Source organism: Sphaerodactylus townsendi, linkage group LG02 (assembly GCF_021028975.2).
Source record: "Sphaerodactylus townsendi isolate TG3544 linkage group LG02, MPM_Stown_v2.3, whole genome shotgun sequence".
Taxonomy (NCBI): domain Eukaryota; kingdom Metazoa; phylum Chordata; class Lepidosauria; order Squamata; family Sphaerodactylidae; genus Sphaerodactylus; species Sphaerodactylus townsendi.
This window is the reverse complement of record NC_059426.1, coordinates 143,859,952-143,878,039: the sequence shown is the minus strand read 5'-3', so window position 1 is coordinate 143,878,039 and position 18,088 is coordinate 143,859,952. Positions and strand designations below refer to the sequence as shown.

The 18,088-nt window shown below is 44.5% G+C and overlaps 1 protein-coding gene across 5 annotated transcripts in view; it reads right to left on the bottom strand.

The window, feature by feature from the left end:
* TMEM63C (transmembrane protein 63C) overlaps positions 1–18,088 on the bottom strand; it is an 81,608-nt gene that overhangs the window by 18,496 nt on the left and 45,024 nt on the right. For 4 of the 5 annotated variants that reach the window (XM_048485423.1, XM_048485422.1, XM_048485420.1 and 1 more), the window contains 11 exons: positions 17,659–17,901; positions 16,988–17,067; positions 16,434–16,466; positions 12,373–12,460; positions 11,289–11,326; positions 9,865–10,007; positions 6,765–6,816; positions 5,336–5,444; positions 2,890–2,963; positions 1,718–1,798; positions 150–270 (listed from right to left, as the gene is read on the bottom strand). In XM_048485423.1, coding sequence (XP_048341380.1) covers positions 150–270; positions 1,718–1,798; positions 2,890–2,963; positions 5,336–5,444; positions 6,765–6,816; positions 9,865–10,007; positions 11,289–11,326; positions 12,373–12,460; positions 16,434–16,466; positions 16,988–17,067; positions 17,659–17,856 — 1,017 coding nt within the window. In that variant the 5' untranslated portion in view covers positions 17,857–17,901. The remainder of the gene's footprint in view (positions 1–149; positions 271–1,717; positions 1,799–2,889; positions 2,964–5,335; positions 5,445–6,764; positions 6,817–9,864; positions 10,008–11,288; positions 11,327–12,372; positions 12,461–16,433; positions 16,467–16,987; positions 17,068–17,658; positions 17,902–18,088) is intronic. The other variant, XM_048485424.1, reaches the window with a different exon arrangement.

Below are 18,088 nucleotides of genomic sequence, written 5' to 3'. Positions count from 1 at the left end.
CCCTAAACGAGGGACATTTTAGTTGGCTGAAGGAGACTGTCTCTAGCATAGTAAGTAGCTAATAGATTAGCAAAGTAAAGAAGAGAAGGCACAAATGCCCAGTCCCGATAGGGCAATAAGGACCAGTATTCTGATTTACTCCCTCCTACCTCTTCAAAGCCACAGATACGGCAGCAGAAGATGCGGGAACAAGGGTGGATCTTGATCATGATTTTCCCCTCCTTCTGAGCCTTGGTGGTAAAATATAATCTCCCTTTCATTGCCTTGCGCCTATCAGAGACAAAATGTATTTATTATATTCATAACCCTCCTTTCTTGCTGGGACTGAAGACAAATTTCAAAATATACTGTTTTTGCAGGACCCAGCAGACCATAAAATTAAAAATTAGAAAACAATGTAGTAAAAGTAAGATGATACAGGCAATAAGCAGAGTAATAAACTACCACCCTATCCATTTTGTAAAAGCACCCTCCTGAACAATTCAATTTTGTGTGTGTTCCTCTTCCTTTTGTATCCATTCACGTTAACAACTGAGCATCCTTTTGGCTTTAGTCCAGCCACATCATCAAGAATGGTGCCACTCGTATTTGTCCTCCACTCTTCTCCAGCCGCTGATTGAATGCCATTTTTCAAAAGGAAGCCCCATGGAGACTAGTGCTAGGGAACAATACCAAGCGTACCCTCAAGAGGCAGGAGCACCACCTGGCTGGGCTGAGCACAACTTTGTCATTCCTGGGCCCTTTGTCATTCCAACTTTGTCTTACCTGATCAGATACTCCTGATTACACTCATCTCTTTCATTAATTCATCTTGCCAACATTCTCTGACTTCAGAAATCTAATGGCAATGTAAAAAAAAGGATTCTTCTTCCCTCATGTGTGGCTTACGTTGGCCAGACGTGCAGCCTTATCCAGAGGGAGGGCCAAATCCCCCTCTGAAGGCGGCATGGGCTTACGCTGGCAGATTTGCCCTCTCCATGGCACTTAGCCAGGGCAAATCTGCTGGTGCCAGGCCTCTGTAGAACCTTGAGATGCCTGGCTGCAGTGCTCAGCTCTGGGTTGACACTCCCATGCGATGCCCAGCTGTGTTGGCATGATGGGGGCATTCTGGAGAACAGGGCCAACTTTAGTCAGCTCCAGAGCCCACTTGGCCCGCATGCGCTAACGGAATCTCCAGCAGAGATATGCCACAATTTTTGTGGCATATCTCTATTCTAGCCTATGGGGGATTCAAAGGTGAATTTTGTTTTTTACTTTCTCGGGATTTCCAGCCATGGGAAAGCCCTGTGGAGTGGGTGGAGTGGTGCCAAAGAGGTGCAGTTCCCACCTGCTTGACAGCAGTGGATTGAGCTGTAAATGCATTCAGAGTATTGGTGTACAGACTGAATTAGATCTTCATTTCCTGCTCTCTTTCTACAGTTCTAAGAACATGAAATGCACTCTTCAGTGTCTAATGCAAGTAATCAAGGCCAAGCAGATAGCATTTGAGATTCTGTATCAGGCAAAGAACTTCTGAGACATGAGTCGGAAAGGTCAGGGGCAAACTAAATTTTTTAAAAATCTTGTGGAGGATCTGAGATGAGCTATGAGCTGACAACCTTGCAAATGGTACTTAGATAATGTTCTGTACAGAGAGGTTAGCCCTATCCCTGCATACAGGAAGCGCTCAGCACGTTGTATTCTAAAGAGTACATTAACAACACAGTTACAAACTTGCCTCTCTGAATCCAATTTCATCAGTTTGCGTACATCTGAGCAGAACTGGACGCCAGTCACCGTGCAGCTCGGGTAAGCCTCACTAGAAGAAGAGACAGTGAGATTGATTTATAAACCCATCTGGAAGGAATTAAACAGTTCAATGCATCTGGAAGAGATACTACCTTTTAATGCCCCTGATTCTAGCAGAAAGCTACAGGTGGAATAGTGCCATGGCAAAAAGCATGTATGAGATAGTCATTCTGAAATGCTTTGCACCCGTGCCCAGTTTATTTATTTAGATATTTTTACCCCAGTTTTCTCCTTTTCGAGGATCCAAAGAAACTTACAACATTCATCTCTCTTCCACATTATACTCACAGCAGCAAGGATAGGATAGGCTGAAAGAGATCATGACTGGCTCCTGGTCACCCATCAAGCTATTGGGAAACTCAGCCACATTAATTAATTAATTAGAAAAATTTATATCCTGTCTTTCTGCCCTCACAAGGGCTACCAAGGTGGCTGACAAATTAAAACATGCAGGATAAATGCACATTTTAAAACAATTAAAACCAACCCCCACCCCCATCATTAAAAAAAACAGCTAAAATTGCATGAAAACATAAAACCAGCAATTAAAACATTGGTCAGGAAGGAGGGATCACAGAGAGAACAGCAAACAAAATGACAAAGTCTTTGTATTGTCGAAGGCTTTCATGGCCGGAATCCCTGGGGTGCTGTGTGGTTTCCGGGCTGTATGGACGTGTTCTAGCAGCATTTTCTCCTGACGTTTCGAGGATTCCAGCCACAGATGCAGGTGAAACGTCAGGAGAGAATGCTGCTAGAACATGGCCATACATCCCGGAAAACACACAACACCCCAACAAAGTCTTTATCCATTGTCAGAAGCAGGGAACAGATGGGGATCAATGAACTTCCCATGGGGAAGAGTACCAGAGCATTGGTGCCACAACTGAGAAGGCCCTCTCCCAGGTTACCATCAGCTTACTCTCAGGTACCATTTGTGATAATGGCCACAGCCACGTATATATTTCATAATTTAATCTCTAGTATTCCTTGAACCATTAAAAAAACTGCTCCTTTAGTCTGCAACCAGCAGCTGGACTCCACATAAGAAGGTAATGGGGACATGTTTAGAGGCAAAGGAAGTGGTCCCCTGGATGTACTTACTGGAAGTGTTTGATGACAAGGGACGGGTCAGTGATCTCTTTTGGAACCCCAGTTACCATCAACGTCCGGGCCACCTAAGGCAGGAGAAAGGGAGACCACTTGTCCAAAAACGCGACAGGGCATAGGCCGCATTGCAAACAGGCATGATTGATGGAATCCTGAGCAAACAGATTCCGGTTCTGCAACTGGAAACACCGCTGCCAAAGGAACACAACTCTACATTTGGAATAAATGATGGACCATTTCCTACATTTGGCATATGTTTACTTACATATCATTCTTCTCTTTGTGGACACTGTTTATTTGGGCAGGGATTGGAGGCCTCTGGAGACCATTTGGGAAGGAAGTGAAGAATGAGCCCTGGGCACTGCATCCCCCCCCCCCCCCACCAAATACCCACTATGGCTTGCTAAACTCACAATTCACATTAAATGACTTGGAAATCAGTGGGATTGTAACACCCCTGTGTGCTTATAGTGCATGGATTTCAACAGTCCTTCAACACAAATTATTTTCTCAGGATTTCAGTCTGAACATTTGACAGAACCCGGTTGACCATCTTCAGCAGACACAATCTGATGTAACGAGGGCTGAAAAACATCACTGTTTAACTCAAAAGATTCCAGCCCATTTGAGCCCACCGGGACACGAGGCATTCTGACATGGCATGGTGGGCTCAGCAACAAAATGGCTGCTGCCGGAAATGGAGCTAGCCACAAAATGATTGCCACAGTTTAACTTCAGTAACAGTGCAGATCTACATGCTATGGTGGCAGCTGTTAACAAAGCAATGTTTTAAAAAATATGAGCAGCTAATCAAATCTCCAATAGTTAATCAGAAGCTCTGCTGGGCAAAAGCCCTACCTGGGCCTACCTGTTTCCTAAAAAGACCCAGCAGGCACCAGAAAAGGTATTGGCGGGTGGCATAGCACCCAAAGGCACCACACTGGGGGCCCCTGGAACTTTAATCAAATAAACCTTAAGATGATTGAGATTCAGCAGCAAAGAACTGCCATTTAAAAACATAACTTCACATTTTAAAAATGTGATCCTAGCCTTGCAGAACCCCCAGTAGCCTGCATTCCTGGGACTGCCCTGGCTGAATCAATCTGCTTCCGTGATCAAAGCAAAGTATGATAAAAATTGGATGGCTTTCACTGTTGTTGCCAGGAGGTCAACTGGAGACACTGCCTGTCCTCCTGAGTACTGGAGGAGCAAGAGTGAGAGAACATGCAGCAGCCTCCTGATTAACTGCCCGGGAATTCTCTCCCCACCCCCACCTGCAGAGGATCACAATTAGAATCCTGCTCAACAACTCCCTACCATGAACTCTTACAGTAACAGGCTTGGATTACGGGCGAGTACCTGGCAACCCTGAAAATCTTCTGATAATGGATTGAAATCTGGCAATGCTGATTGCTGTACTTAAAGAACTACAGATGTTGCAAAGTTTTGGGTGAGAACTTTATCAACAACCGCTCACTCCTGTTGATCACCTATTGACCTTTCCTAGTTGTTGTTGTTAGTCTGATCGTTATTTTACCCATGCCTAATAAAGATAATGAAATTAAATGAAAAAACAAAACAAAACGCAGTCCTCTCAACGGCAGTGTCAGAATCATCATATTTTCTTGGGTGAGGGTCTGAATAAACAGCCGCACCATTTGGGGGTAACCAGTGGATGAAGAGGGATAAGTCTTGTCTTGTGTAAACATGCAGGTAGGAAGGAACATAAAAGGAGTTCTACTCCTTGATCCAAGATTAAGGGCTTCTTAAGTGCCTCAGAGATCAGTGGCATCTGATTCCAGATTCCCCAACAGCACCTTGTTAGCTGGCTGGGATGGAGGAAGATTAATTTTACACTTGGAAAAAGCTATTTGGGAGAAGTCCACATTTCCACTTAGAGCTGTCTCAGGATTTAACTAGTACGAATGGTTTGTATATGACACTTTAATTGTGAGAAAGTGCTTATCTCATTGATTCTCAGAGCAGCCCAATGAATTCCTTCTGCTGAACAGATCAAGAACTGAGGCTGAGGAAGCCTTCATCAATCTGTTGCTGCTTCCTGTATCAGGTCTGGAGAGGAAAATTCACTCGTCTCTGCCACGATGAGAAAATCAAGCTTATTCATGTCTGCGTGGGCAGAATTGGGTAAGCTCCCCAGTTGGCCACTACATGGAAACAAGCTCAAAAGACAGTGATAGGACAGTGTTGAAACATCCAAAGCTGCTCTCTGAGATTATGACCTCTACAGGCTGCCAAGTATGTATAGGCTAAGCTGGGATTTCAACCCATTTCTCCTGGAACAAATTCCAGCATTCTAATCACTCAACTACACTCAGCTCAAATGTTCAGCACTTGATTTGGCTACTAATGGCGATTACAACTGATCAGAGTCTCTCTGAAAGAGCAGAAAGGGAGGGCAAAGGGCAGCCATCTCTGTTACCTTCTCATTCTCTTTGTAGTCAAGTTGAATGGAGTGATGAGCCATGCAGAGGATGGTTATAATGAAGTAGAGCAGGGCAAAGATACTGTGCAGCCACAACAGCCGGTCACTGCAAGAGGCAAAAGAAGAGATTTGTCATCCAGGAGAAACAAGGGATCTTGTCTGCAAGACAAGGAAACAGAAGTCACCTCCCAGTGCATGCTAATCATTATCATTATGATTGTATGAAATCACAGACACCAGCGTTGGCCTTCATATGCATCGGGTTCTTCCCAAGAATCTAGGATGTCATAATGTATCAGCATAGCATCGGATCCAAACAATGTGGCCTTTTGTAATTGATGGATAGAGATTTTATCAATAAGTAGATGGGTCAAGTGCTGTCCAAGGTTTTTTTGGTATGGCCCCGAGTGTATTGATAATCACTGGCACCACAATTGCTGGTTTGTGCCATAATCTCTTGACTTCCATACTCATATTATTATTATTGTTATACTTTTATCTCATGCTCCCCAACTAAAACTGGGCTCAGCGCACCCCACAACATTGTTACAGTTAAAATCATAAGTATCATATCAATAATTCAAACATTAAATATTAATAACAATAATAGTGTCCTGATCATGGCTCTCAGGTCTCTTAAGTCAATAAACAGACTCTGTATTATTGATCAGTAGTGTTTATCAGAGGCAGAGCAAGGGGGAAATGCGCCCAGGGCGCACGTGCGCCCTGTGCCCCTGCTGTGGTGCCATCTGCCCCTGCCCTGAAGTGCCCCCGGAATGCCATGCCACGGCCCCTCTGCAGCCCAGCCACGCCCCTTCCACTGCTCTGCCTGGGGTCCAGTTGCCCCATCCAGCCCAGTTGGCGCTACGCCACTGGCGTTTATTGATACCGTGTTCCCCCGAATATAAGACAGTGTCTTATATTAATTTTTGCTCCCAAAGATGTGCTATGTCTTATTTTCCGGGGATGTCTTATATTTCTTTGTTCTGTTACGGGCATGCTTCCAAACAAAAACTTTGCTACATCTTACTTTTGGGGGATGCCTTATATTTCGCACTTCAGCAAAACTTCTACTACATCTTATTTTCCGGGGATGTCTTATATTCGGAAAAACAGGGTATCACAGCACCAAAGCTTGACAAAGCCAGTTCTGACGATCCCGGCATTTGCCATTCCCTTTAGCACACTGAGTCTTGCAGCTCACACATAGCAAATGTCTTGCAGCTCACATTAGTCTTGCAGCTCACATAGACCAGCTCAAATAGCAAATGTGAGCACACACACACTAATGGGTCACAGAAGTAACAGGTTATCTTTCTGAGTGATTCTGGAAATGCTAATAACGGTCTCTCTGTAGGCAAATCTGCCTCATTCACTCTCAGTAGACACCACTACAAATGCAGACTCAGGGGTTGGAAATACATACTCTTTTGGAACATTGGCAATTGTAGTTCGGCCAAAATTAGCTGGATGCTTCCCTGAAAGACAAGAGAGGCAAATATGAGAAAAATCACAGGCCCACTATGCATGGAACGTTTACTTCGTGGCTCTTGTGCAGTGAGGCTGTAATGTGGTCTCCTTGCATTTCTCTGTTTGCATGCAAGGAGTCATTCTCTGTCTACCCCACAGCTAGCTGGCCTCAGTGGGCCTCTGCAGCTTTTCCTGGTTCTCTTTACTCCACTCCTCAACTCCTCTTAAAGGCACAGATCTCATCACACGATGCAAGATGAAGGGCTTTGTTAAAGTAATTTAATTTGCATTTATACCTGTGATAGCTGATATACCTGTGATATTGTAGTCCCTTTCCCAAAATAACCCCCTCTCGCAAAAAAGAGGTAAAGCAATTCCCTGGACCACATGCTGCTGAAGACGGGGACTATGCAGGAGATTCCATTCCTTTCCCCTTCACTCTCTCTCTCTCTCTCTCTCTCTCTCTCTTCCTGCCGCTGCTGTAGCCAGGAACATTGTTTTAAAATTCATGCATATTTGAAATAAAGTTATAAAAAGCCCTCCCAATCATTGGGGAGGGTGGAAGCAGAGCAGGGAAGGCAGGGAAGTGGAGATAAAAAGAGACACTGCTTATACTGTTCTGTGGACAGCATGGAACAAGGGGTGAGGGGGAAAGTGTGGATGGCAGAGCATTTCTTTCTAATGGGGACTTGAAGTGGTTTACAAAATGTTTAAAGTCTGCAGTTTCTCATTTTGCATTTTATGTTATACACAGTCAAATGGTAGCACTTTATGCTTTTAGGAGACTAGGAATCTCAACCAATTAAATAATTAAAATACTTTCATCATCTACCCATTAGTGAATTAATCCAGAGATGGTCTATTCAAGGCCTGCAGCCTGAACTGGCTCTCTGAGGAAATCTTTTCTGGTCCCCTAGCGGCCTCTTAACATTAAAGGAAACTTTTAACGATTCATATATGTTTTTTCTTATGTGGTTTTCTCATTTGCATTGTGGAAAGGCAAAGAACCACTGGCCATCTGCCTCTTGAGGAGACCTTTCTGGAAGCATGTTTGCTCTTCAGCACTTCAACTAATGAACACACATCATTAGAGTTTGTAAACTCCATATATATGAAGCCCTTTCTGTAAAAGTTGGATTGTCTGTTCCCTGAGCTAGTGATTTAAGAACAGAGAAGCGAGTCATCCTGTTTGCTTTCTTAAATCTACACGAGCTGCATATTGCTAAAAATTCAATATGGGCATTGGCTTGAGAAGATTTAAGATAATGACTTAGAGCACATTTTTTAAAACTACCACTCTGAAAGAAATGTCATATTTAATGTTTTCCATTTGAAACCTAGCAGCAGTGAGTGGCGCAGCAGTGGCGTAGTGGTTAAGAGCAGGTGCACTCTAATCTGGAGGAACTGGGTTTGATTCCCCACTCTGCTGCCTGAGCTGTGGAGGCTTATCTGGGGAATTCAGATTAGCCTGTACACTCCAACACACACCAGCTGGGTGACCTTGGGCTAGTCACAGCTTCTTGGAGCTCTCTCAGCCCCACCCACCTCACAGGGTGTTTGTTGTGAGGGGGGAAGGGCAAGGAGATTGTAAGTCCCTTTGAGTCTCCTACATGAGAGAAAGGGGGGATATGAATCCAAACTCCTCCTCCTCTTCTTCCCCTCTTCCCCCTGCTCCTTCTCCTTCTCCTTCCCCTTCTTCCCCTTCTTCCTCCTCTTCCTTCTTTTTTTTTCTTGGTAATACACCTGGTCCAAAGCAGATTAGAAATACAAAGAATCAGCCCTGAACTGGTAGCTTCACTATTTATAATAGGCCTCTCACTGATTAAGCAACCAGTGCTTTAGCTGATCCTGGCAGTAATCCTAAGGAGGTCTATTCATAAATAAGTCCCATTTTATTCAATGAAGCTTGCTCCCAGGAAAGTATTTTTAGGACTGCAGCTTAAATCTACTGGCATGTATCCAACATTTGGCTGGAGAAATTTCACTTCATTTACTTTTATTAGTTTTATATGCCATCATTCACCTCATGAGCTCAGGCAGCTTTCAACAGCATTAAAATACTACAAAAGTTGAAAGCTAAAAGTGAATTTCACCCGGATGGTGACTAAAATTACAATATAAAACTAATGTACCAGTGCATTAGAGCAGTGGTTCTCAACCTTCCTAATGCTGCGACCCTTTAATATAGTTCCTCATGTTGTGGAGACCCCCAACCCTAACATTTATCCATCTTACAGATGGAGAACACTGATGCAGAGAGTTTTAGGCGACCCCTGTGAAAGGGTTGTTCGACCCCCAAAGGGGTCACGACCCACAGGTTGAGAACCGTTGCATTAGAGGGAAGAAGGGGGGATGGAAAAGGGGAGGGGGAAATGATGGGGGGGGGGAATAGCTGCGTCAACCATATGCCTGGTGAAAAAGCTCTGTCCTGCAAGTCCTGCAAAATGGCATCAGGTCTTGCAGGGCCCGGGTCTCCCTGGATAGAGCATTCCACCAGGTTGGGGCCAGGGTAGAAAACACTCTGACCCCTGTTGAGGCTACCTGGACCACTTGTGGGCCAGGGATCCAGCCAGCTATGGTCGACATCATGAAGACTGTCTAGAATTAGAAAGCATATGTGCAACACTACCTCATATTTCTAGGAACTATAATTAGAAAGAAAGATACATATTTCTCACATGAGATTTGTGTGCTAAGCTGAGCGTTGACTTCAGCCCTACTTGCGTTGCAACCAAGTTCAAAACAAAATGTGCTCCTTGTTTCATTAGTGTAAGGGCTCTGAATGATTCAAGGACAAAACCTCTCTGGACCATATACCTGACTGAATTCCAGATGTTTCCTCTTTCCTGCACGTTCTTGGCCTCTCTGTTAGTTTCTACCTCCCCAAAAAGATTTCTATTTTCCTCAGCATTACTACTCATTGGTAAGAAAGCTTCTCTGGAATTCCTTGGGAACCTTCAACATATTCCATCAGTTATCATTGACTGCCACCCAACATATTGCTGGACTCTGAGTCCTGCCTTGGTGCTACCCAGAGGAATCAGAATACCACATACCCAGGAGGTCTCCAGAGAAGTTGACTGGGAGGATGACAGCCACAGAGAGCACACAGAGGATCATAAGCAGCACCAGGAGATGCCGCTGGAAGGACAGGTAGGTGGTGGCATCGATTCCACATTTGCTTTGAATTTCCTCATCCCTTAGAGTTGTATGGAGAGATGAAGGTGTATTATTAGAATGGCACATAATCACCTGTCTCCCCCTTCCCTTATCTGAGAAAATACACTGTCAAATCTTGCAGACCAAATTCCCAGTTGCTGTCATATGCAAGAACAAAATGGCTCCTTCTTGTGATATGCTAACTTCTTATGTCCTTACTGCTGCATTTTGGACATGTGTGGGACACTCTCACACAGGTGGAGGGGAGCCTACCTCTGGGGCCTACCTCTCCATTGACCTGCCTACCAGTGTCTCCAATCAGTGCCCTCAGGGCACAGGGCGCAATGATAATCCCTAGTCTGATACTGTTATGGAAATTTGCTGGGTGACCTCAGACTCCCAGCCCAACCTACTTCACAGGATTGCTGTGAGCAGAAAATGTAAGCTGCCTTGGGTATTCATTGGGGAGAACAGTGGGGTGTAAATGAAGCAAGTAAGTAAATAAAGTATTCACTGTGATGTGCATGAAGGACATCTATGCATTGTTCACTAACCTCCCACACTCTCTGACATTAACAACCAGCATTTCTTTTAAAGGGACAAAAGCTTTTAGCAGCCATTCAGGTGGCGTAAGACTTCTTCAGGCTAGCTATATATTCTGAAGTAAGGTCATAAGAGATAAGTGGGTCTGTTATTGATGTGGTCCTTCTAATAAGGTGGCACGTGTGTTTGCATAGAGAGAAAAAACTAATGCAAGCATTTTCCAATCTCTGATGAAGATAGGATTTAAAATCTGTTAAAGAACTGCTTCCAAAATAAAAGGAGGCCGTATTCATTAGCTCAGTACCTTTTTCTCCCCGCCTCAACTTTAAGGCAAGTTAAGTCAAGAGAAAAGGACTCGGTCAAGGTCACTCAATGAGCTTAGTGGGGATTTGAACCTGGATCTCACAGGGCCTAATTCAATACCCAAATCACACTACCACCCTGACTGTCCTACTGGCTTGTGCTTCAACTGGAGGCAAGCCCATCTATGAGCCACAGCTACTTCCGTATGGCCTTGAGTGCCTGCAGGAATACTCTTTGTGTGCACAACTACATGAGATTTTCTATAAACATAGTGCAGTGTATAGCTCTCCTGTGATGCAGTGTCAAATGGGAGACTCATCACGACTGAAGGACAAGAAGCTGCAGCAGAATCTGGTATAAAGATCTTATTTGGTCTTCTCCCACCTTTACTAATAGAGGGTGCCTCTTGGACTGTGTGAATGATTTAGAACAGAACACAGCAGCACAGAAAGTTCTCAATGAAGAAGATACTCACTTCATCTGGTAGATGGACAGGAGCCAGGAGCAGAATCCCTAGAAAGACAGTTGGAGGAAAAACTGGCTGAAATCAGATGACACACACCTATCTGGAAAGGTAGGCTGCCATCTTTGTGAAGCTAAGCCTGCATCTAAACATATGCAGGAATAAGCTTTCATAGGGCAAAATAAACAAACCAAAGCCTAAACAACATTGTCTAAAGACTCTAGAACAAGGGTGTCCAACTCTGGTCCTCCAGATGTTCACAGATTATGCTGGCAGGGACTGATGGAAATCATAGTCCATGAACATCTGGAGGACCAGAGTTGAGAACCACTGGTCTAGAGGCAAGAAGGTCTTATGCCATAGTATTTAATTACAGTTAACTATAATTAATTAGCTGATTTTAGGAAAAACTTGAAAAGCAGGATGGCTAACTATGACTTGCCAGAACATCAAAGAACAGACTGCTACACAAGCACATTATGCCTTTTCATACATTTTCAGTCTCATATCTGGTATAAGCCATTGTCAAATGCAGGAGACTAAACCACCCCTCACTGTCTCCAGGACTCAAGTTGGCAGGTCTTATTCATAAATCCCCATTAGCCATCTGACAGGAATTATTAGCACAGTCTCACCACGTAGTTAATGGCAGTGACAGCAAGCAACGGATATGATCAGAACATTTTGATTCCCCTTACATCTATCTTCCTCTTGCTGAATGTGCATTGTTATAGGATGGATAATACTACAAAGTGAGGATGATAGGATATCACCCACTAAAAATGCTGGCATAGATCCTGAAGATTTCAGCTTGCACTCCATTTTATCCATTGCAGAGGGGATCTTCCACTGTGAAGGTTGATCCTCCTGTACATTGTACTTTTTGGCTACTTGGAAGCCATTGGATTTAGCTGAGCTACAGTTGTCTAGTGCCTGAGGAATGCATACTTCACACCAAGGAACTGCTCTACAATGGGGAAAAACTAGTGGAAGTGGAAAGAAAGTACAGGATCCAAGTCATCAGCAACTACTCCCCTTTAATACTGAAAGGACCCAAAGGTTATCTACACTGCCAGACATTTCCACTGAAACTCACCACATCTTTGTTATCTGCATCCAGGGGACTGGTCTCTGATGGAGATTTCTCTTTTTCACTTTGCTCCCCATAGAAGAGTGATGTCAAGCTTCCCATTGAGTGGAACAGAAGTAGATGAGGGAAGGCGTCAGAAAGGGGATAAAGGCAAAGAAGACCAAAGAAAGGGGATTTGAAAGGTTTGGATAAAAGTAGGTTTTCAGGAGGAAAGAAAAAGGAAGGACAGGAAAAAAAGGAAAACATGATTCTGATCAGAACAAATGTAACTGCCTATCGATTCTTGCAATTATCCCATTCCCTAGGTAAGGAGACAGGCCTACAGAAAGAAAGGAAGATTAAGAAGAATCTAAACTTTTGAAATAAAGCAACTGAACTCCAAGAATGTTTTGACATTCAGGAAAGCCCTCGGGAAACAGATGACTCTTGTTCCCCCATACATGTCACCGTTTGTTTCACCAGAGTAGTTATGTAGACCAGTGTGTCATGATAGTAGGGATGGAATCAAGAGGACAGGAGCCTCCCCAGCAGTCGATAGCAATTTAATCTTCATGAACAGGAGACAACAGAATTGTACATATGCACACGTCATTGCTCTTGACGGAAAAGAGAGCTGCTTTCATACACCTCATAGTCCCACTATCTTTTATTTCTAGAAAAAGAGACCTCTGCTCTAAATGTAGGGCATAGGTGTCAAACTCGTGGCCCTCCATATGTTATGGACTACAGTCCAGGGATGATGGGAACTGTAGTCCATAACATCTGGAGGGCCACGAGTTTGACTCCTATGGAGTAGGGGATACGGAACCTTTCTGTTGGCATCTGTTCACATAAGCATTCAAAAAAGCTGTGAATTATGTAAGTTGAAAACTTCCCACTGATTACTCCTGAGTGTCCCATCCCTGCAGGAAGGGTTGTGGCTCGGTGGTAGAGCATTTGCTTTGTATACAGAAGGTCCCAGGTCCAAACCCTGGAATCTCCAGTTAAAAGGATAAGTAGCAAGTGATGTGACAGACTCTGAAAAGCCAATCAGGGTAGGCAGTAGTGAACAAGACAGAACAATGGTCTGATGGAATAAAAGGCAAGCAAAGTCCATTACATCCGCCACAGCTTCAGCTGCTTGTCTCAGCCACATGCCCTATCTTTGGAACACCTTCCCTGACGAGATCAGGAGGACTGCCCCAAGAATGGGCTCAGATGCCTTTTAAAGCCTTCTTGTCCAAGGTGGTTTTTAAAGGAACTGATTTTTAAAAAATAAGAGTCTGGATTTATACCCTGCCTTTCTCTCCTGTAAGGAGATTCAAAAGGGCTTACAAATGCCTTCCCTTCTCCACAACAGAGACCTTGTGAGGTAGGTGGGGCTGAGAGAGTTCTGAAAGAACTGTGACTAGCCCACGGTCACCCAGTAGGCTTCATGTGCAGGAGCAGAGAAACGAACCCAGTTCACCAGATAGGAGTCCACCACTCATGTGGAGGAGTGGGGAATCAAACCTAGTTCTCCAAATTAGAATCCATGACTCTTAACCATTATACCACACTGGCTCTCTTTTGGTCAGTCTGTCCTAAAGAAAGTGTTAACATGTTTTTGTGGAGAAGTTCAAAAGCCTTGAACACACTGTTTAACAGTGCGAATGGTGGGATATAAATATTTCAATTAATAAACTAGAAAATAAGCTGAGACATTACTAGTGTAATAGTTTAGACTAAGAGTTGATAAAGCAACTGACCAAGTATCTTTTGACCAGCCACATCCTTCACTACTAGAGCTCTCCTGTGTTCAAAGTATGTGCTCCATGGCCTCTCCCCCAATGCTCTGTTATCTGAATTCAACGATTACAGAAGACTTGTTGTTCCACGGTTATATCACAGATGTGATGTCACTCACTTGGCCTACTGCCACTTGCTTGTAAAATTGGGATAGAAAAAGCTTGCATAGAGACCAAATTCTTTAGAAGAGACAAGTAATTTGAGTCACAGAGATGGCTCAATGGAAATAACTATCTCTTGGGGCACTTGATAGAAACCTCTGCTATTAGTGAAATGTGATCTAGGTGACTTGACCACAGCAAACTGTGGAATGACAAGAGAAAGGAAGGTGAGTGAGATAATTTTGGGGGGAAGATGGATAAGCTCTGAGGGTCATTCTAACATACTGGTCAGACAATGAGCCTGTAAGGAGAAAGAAATACAGTGAAATGTGGAATGATTGGCTTTGTAGGGCTCCACTGAGACTAGATAGTGTTGTCTGTGGCTGAAGGCAATCACTAGAGACTCCTAGTTTTGCCTCAGAAAGAGGTAGAGCGTTACTTGTTCCTCCATTACCTGTACTGCCAACTCAGAAGAGTTCTGGGGATCTCTCTCCTGACAGGCTGTACCAGAGCATTTCTGCGAACAGTAGGATTTCTCCCTGTGGAGCACAACCTCCACTTGCCGCAACCCCAAAATGTGTCCCAAACACTGATTCTTAGGGTCTTTGTTCCTTAAGTTCTTGTTATCTGATGAACAGCAAGAAACTTTGGAGCCCCTACAAATAGAATTGAAGGGACAGGGACTTGTCAGAGCCTACACAAAGCAGCTATGCACGCTCAGATATCACCCCAAGGACTGCCAATCAGAAGAAGTGCACTGAAGGTGGGTTAATACAGACTGTGTAGTGGCCCAGTATAAATAAGACCCTGCACAAATGTAAGGCCCTTTCCACATGGGCCATTAACAGCGCCCTGGGGACGGCAAAAACGCCATCCCCAGGGAGCTGTTCGCACAGGGGGCGCAGCTGCTGCGCAACCGCGCCGCCCTCGCGCCTCCCGAGTGGTGCGAAGCCGCCATTTCCCGACCTCGCTTCCCCAGCGAGGTTTATGGAAAATGGCGGCTTCGAGCCGCTGCTGTGCAAACGGCGACGCGCCGGATGACCGCAGCGACGGTAGGTCGACCGGGCGCCGGCGCTCTGCGGCGCCGTCTTCCCAGTTGTGCGAACGGTCCCAATCGTGGCCGTGCGGAAACGGCCTAAGTTTGCTTTGCCAGCATTACATTTAATCCTTCACCATGTCATGATTAACTTAAAGCACTCTGTAGGTAGACCACAGTCAACATTTGCAATAACTCTTACTAAGCCCCCATACTTCATGGCCTTCAGTGCCTGACAACAGAGGGAAATTTGGGCAGAAACCGTCCTGTCTCCTTTGGAATTAGCATCTGAGAAAGAGTTAAATTGAACCCAGCACCAAATAGAAACAAGTGACAGTTTAAAAAGTAGTAATCACAAGGAGATGGTTGCTGGATCAAGTTTGCAAAATTTGCAACAAGAGTTGTTTCAGACCTGTGCATGCTCCAGAGCAAGATGTGACATGTCCAACTAGAGTTTTTCAGGCAACCCTATGTTATTGTGAGATTGTAATCAACCTTTACAGGATCAGACTGTAACCTTCTCATTTCCCTGACATGTATATGCACCAACAGTAAGCATTTCTGAAAGGGTACAGAAGGCAGCAGAGCCTCTTAAAAACCTTTCACCACCAGACAACCAAAACCACAGAATGTAAGGAGGGAGAAGGAATTTGTCAGGCAGCTGATCCATCTACCCTGCAGGAAACTTCCTGTGAAGGAAAGAAGGGCCACTGCAAAGCTGAAGGGCGGGGGGAGAGCTTCATGGCTCCCTAACGCTGACAGAACACAAAGTTTATGTTTATCTGATTACAAATCTGTCCCACAGCCTCTAAAGGAGTTCACCACCGACAACTTCTGTATTATTCCGCCATGTTGTACAAATAATAATCATGGATCTCCCTTTAAGTCCTTTCTTTGGCCCACACCAGTGAAGGCAAATTGCCCTTTGATTGTTTCAGAAGGGGGACACCCCCCTCCAAGCCAATATTTCCCTTTCACATTGACAGGCTAGGGGAAAGTGAAGAAATGTGGTGGTGGTGGTGGTGGTGGGGGCTTAGTTGTTCCTCTGGGAGTAGATCCCCCTTCCAGCTCTCCCTTAAAAGCAGTGGTGATTCCTTCTTTCTGCTTCACAAGAATTCACATCACCGACACCTCCATCCCCACATCACCCGTTTATCATTTACTCGTAGGAATTCCATGTGCTTGGAGGGAAGCGGCTGTTTGGAAAAGAAATGAGGGTCGGGGCATGGAAGAGATATTATTAGAGCCAATCAGTAACAGCGATACTAACATTTCTTAGCATTCATACAGTTCTTTAAAGGAATTCAAAGTGCTTCTCATACATTGTTAAAAATATGAAGACCAAAGGTAGAACTGGTCTGAACACCTTCTCTGCATTTTGAAGCACTTGTTTCCAGGGCAGAGAACATGTATCTAAATTGCCTCTGTCACACTTTGAAGACTCTGTCACACTTGAATCTTTACCCTAAGGAGCCCTTACATCAACTTATGATGTATGTTGATATTATAACTGTCACATGCTTTCTTGACTTGATCAGTGATTATGAGAACTAGAACATTATTGATTATTGTCTTAAATAATCATTTGGCTCCGCAGGAATTGATGTGTGTTTTTATATTCTGTTCTCAGGTCACCACCACCCGTCCAGCATGACTGGGCCTCTTGGTTCAGGAAATGGCCCCACTAAACCACTTTGCTTCCATTGGTAGGCCTTACCTGTCATTATCTACCAGCAAAGCCAGGCGCCCATAGTCCCAAGCTGCTTTCCGAAGGCAGGAGAAGACCAAGAGGAGGAGCTGCAGTGAGAAAGAGAAATCACGGGCCTCAGGTTTAAGTGAAACCTCTTTTTCTGGTCTTTGCACTAACAGAAGCCGCTGTATCAGGTGTTAATCTAATCATACTGCAAACGGCCAAACTGCATAAAATAATTTTTTGAGAATCAGGCCTCTTTCCCATATACTCAACCATACTTGCATGCACACTCAGTATTTCCCCCTTTCTTCTCTGGATCTGAGACATCCTGTCTTTGCATGTGGTATCAACTTCCCTTGACTAATTTCTATTCCAAGGATTATTCCTGATCGCACTGACTGATCCCAACCATGCCCAGTTGCACAGGGAACACTGTGGGTAGGTAGGTAATAAATGGAAGAAGAAGAGTTTGTACGTATACCCTACTTTTCTTAACTGCAAAGTGGCTTACAAACTTCTTCCCTCCCTCTCCCACAACCATCTCAAAGTGGCTTACAAACTTCTTCCCTCCCTCTCCCACAACCAACAACTTGTGAGGCAGGAGGACCTGATTCACCAGATTAGCGTCCACCACTCTTAACCACTACACTACTCTGGACAGTACTGACATATTGCTATAGCCCAGCACCACTCACCAGCCAGAGGATGAAGTTGAGAGCAAGTACAGTGGGTACCCCACCAAAAGGCAGTCCTTGCAAGACTGTGCTACGTGACCGGGCACTAAAGCACTGTTCTTCGGTGCTGTTGCTCAGGGAATCTAGAAGTGTGAGGACACTCAGGGAGAGGGGGCTCCCATCCCCTGACGTAGGGTCGTCTATGAATATGCTGTCCATCGATGATGTGGGTGGTCTTCTTGGGTGTCTCACTCCATAAAATACCTGGATGAAGTAAGGAAAGAAAGAGGCAGAACAGAAGAGTCTGGAAAAGTTTGAGCCAAGAAGACAATCATTCCCATTTCAGAATGCGTTTTAGACATTAGAAAATGCTGAAAAGTTAGAAGAAGAAAGCAAGGAAACTCAGTACATAGAATCATAGAGAGAAGGGACCACAAGGGCCATCAATTCC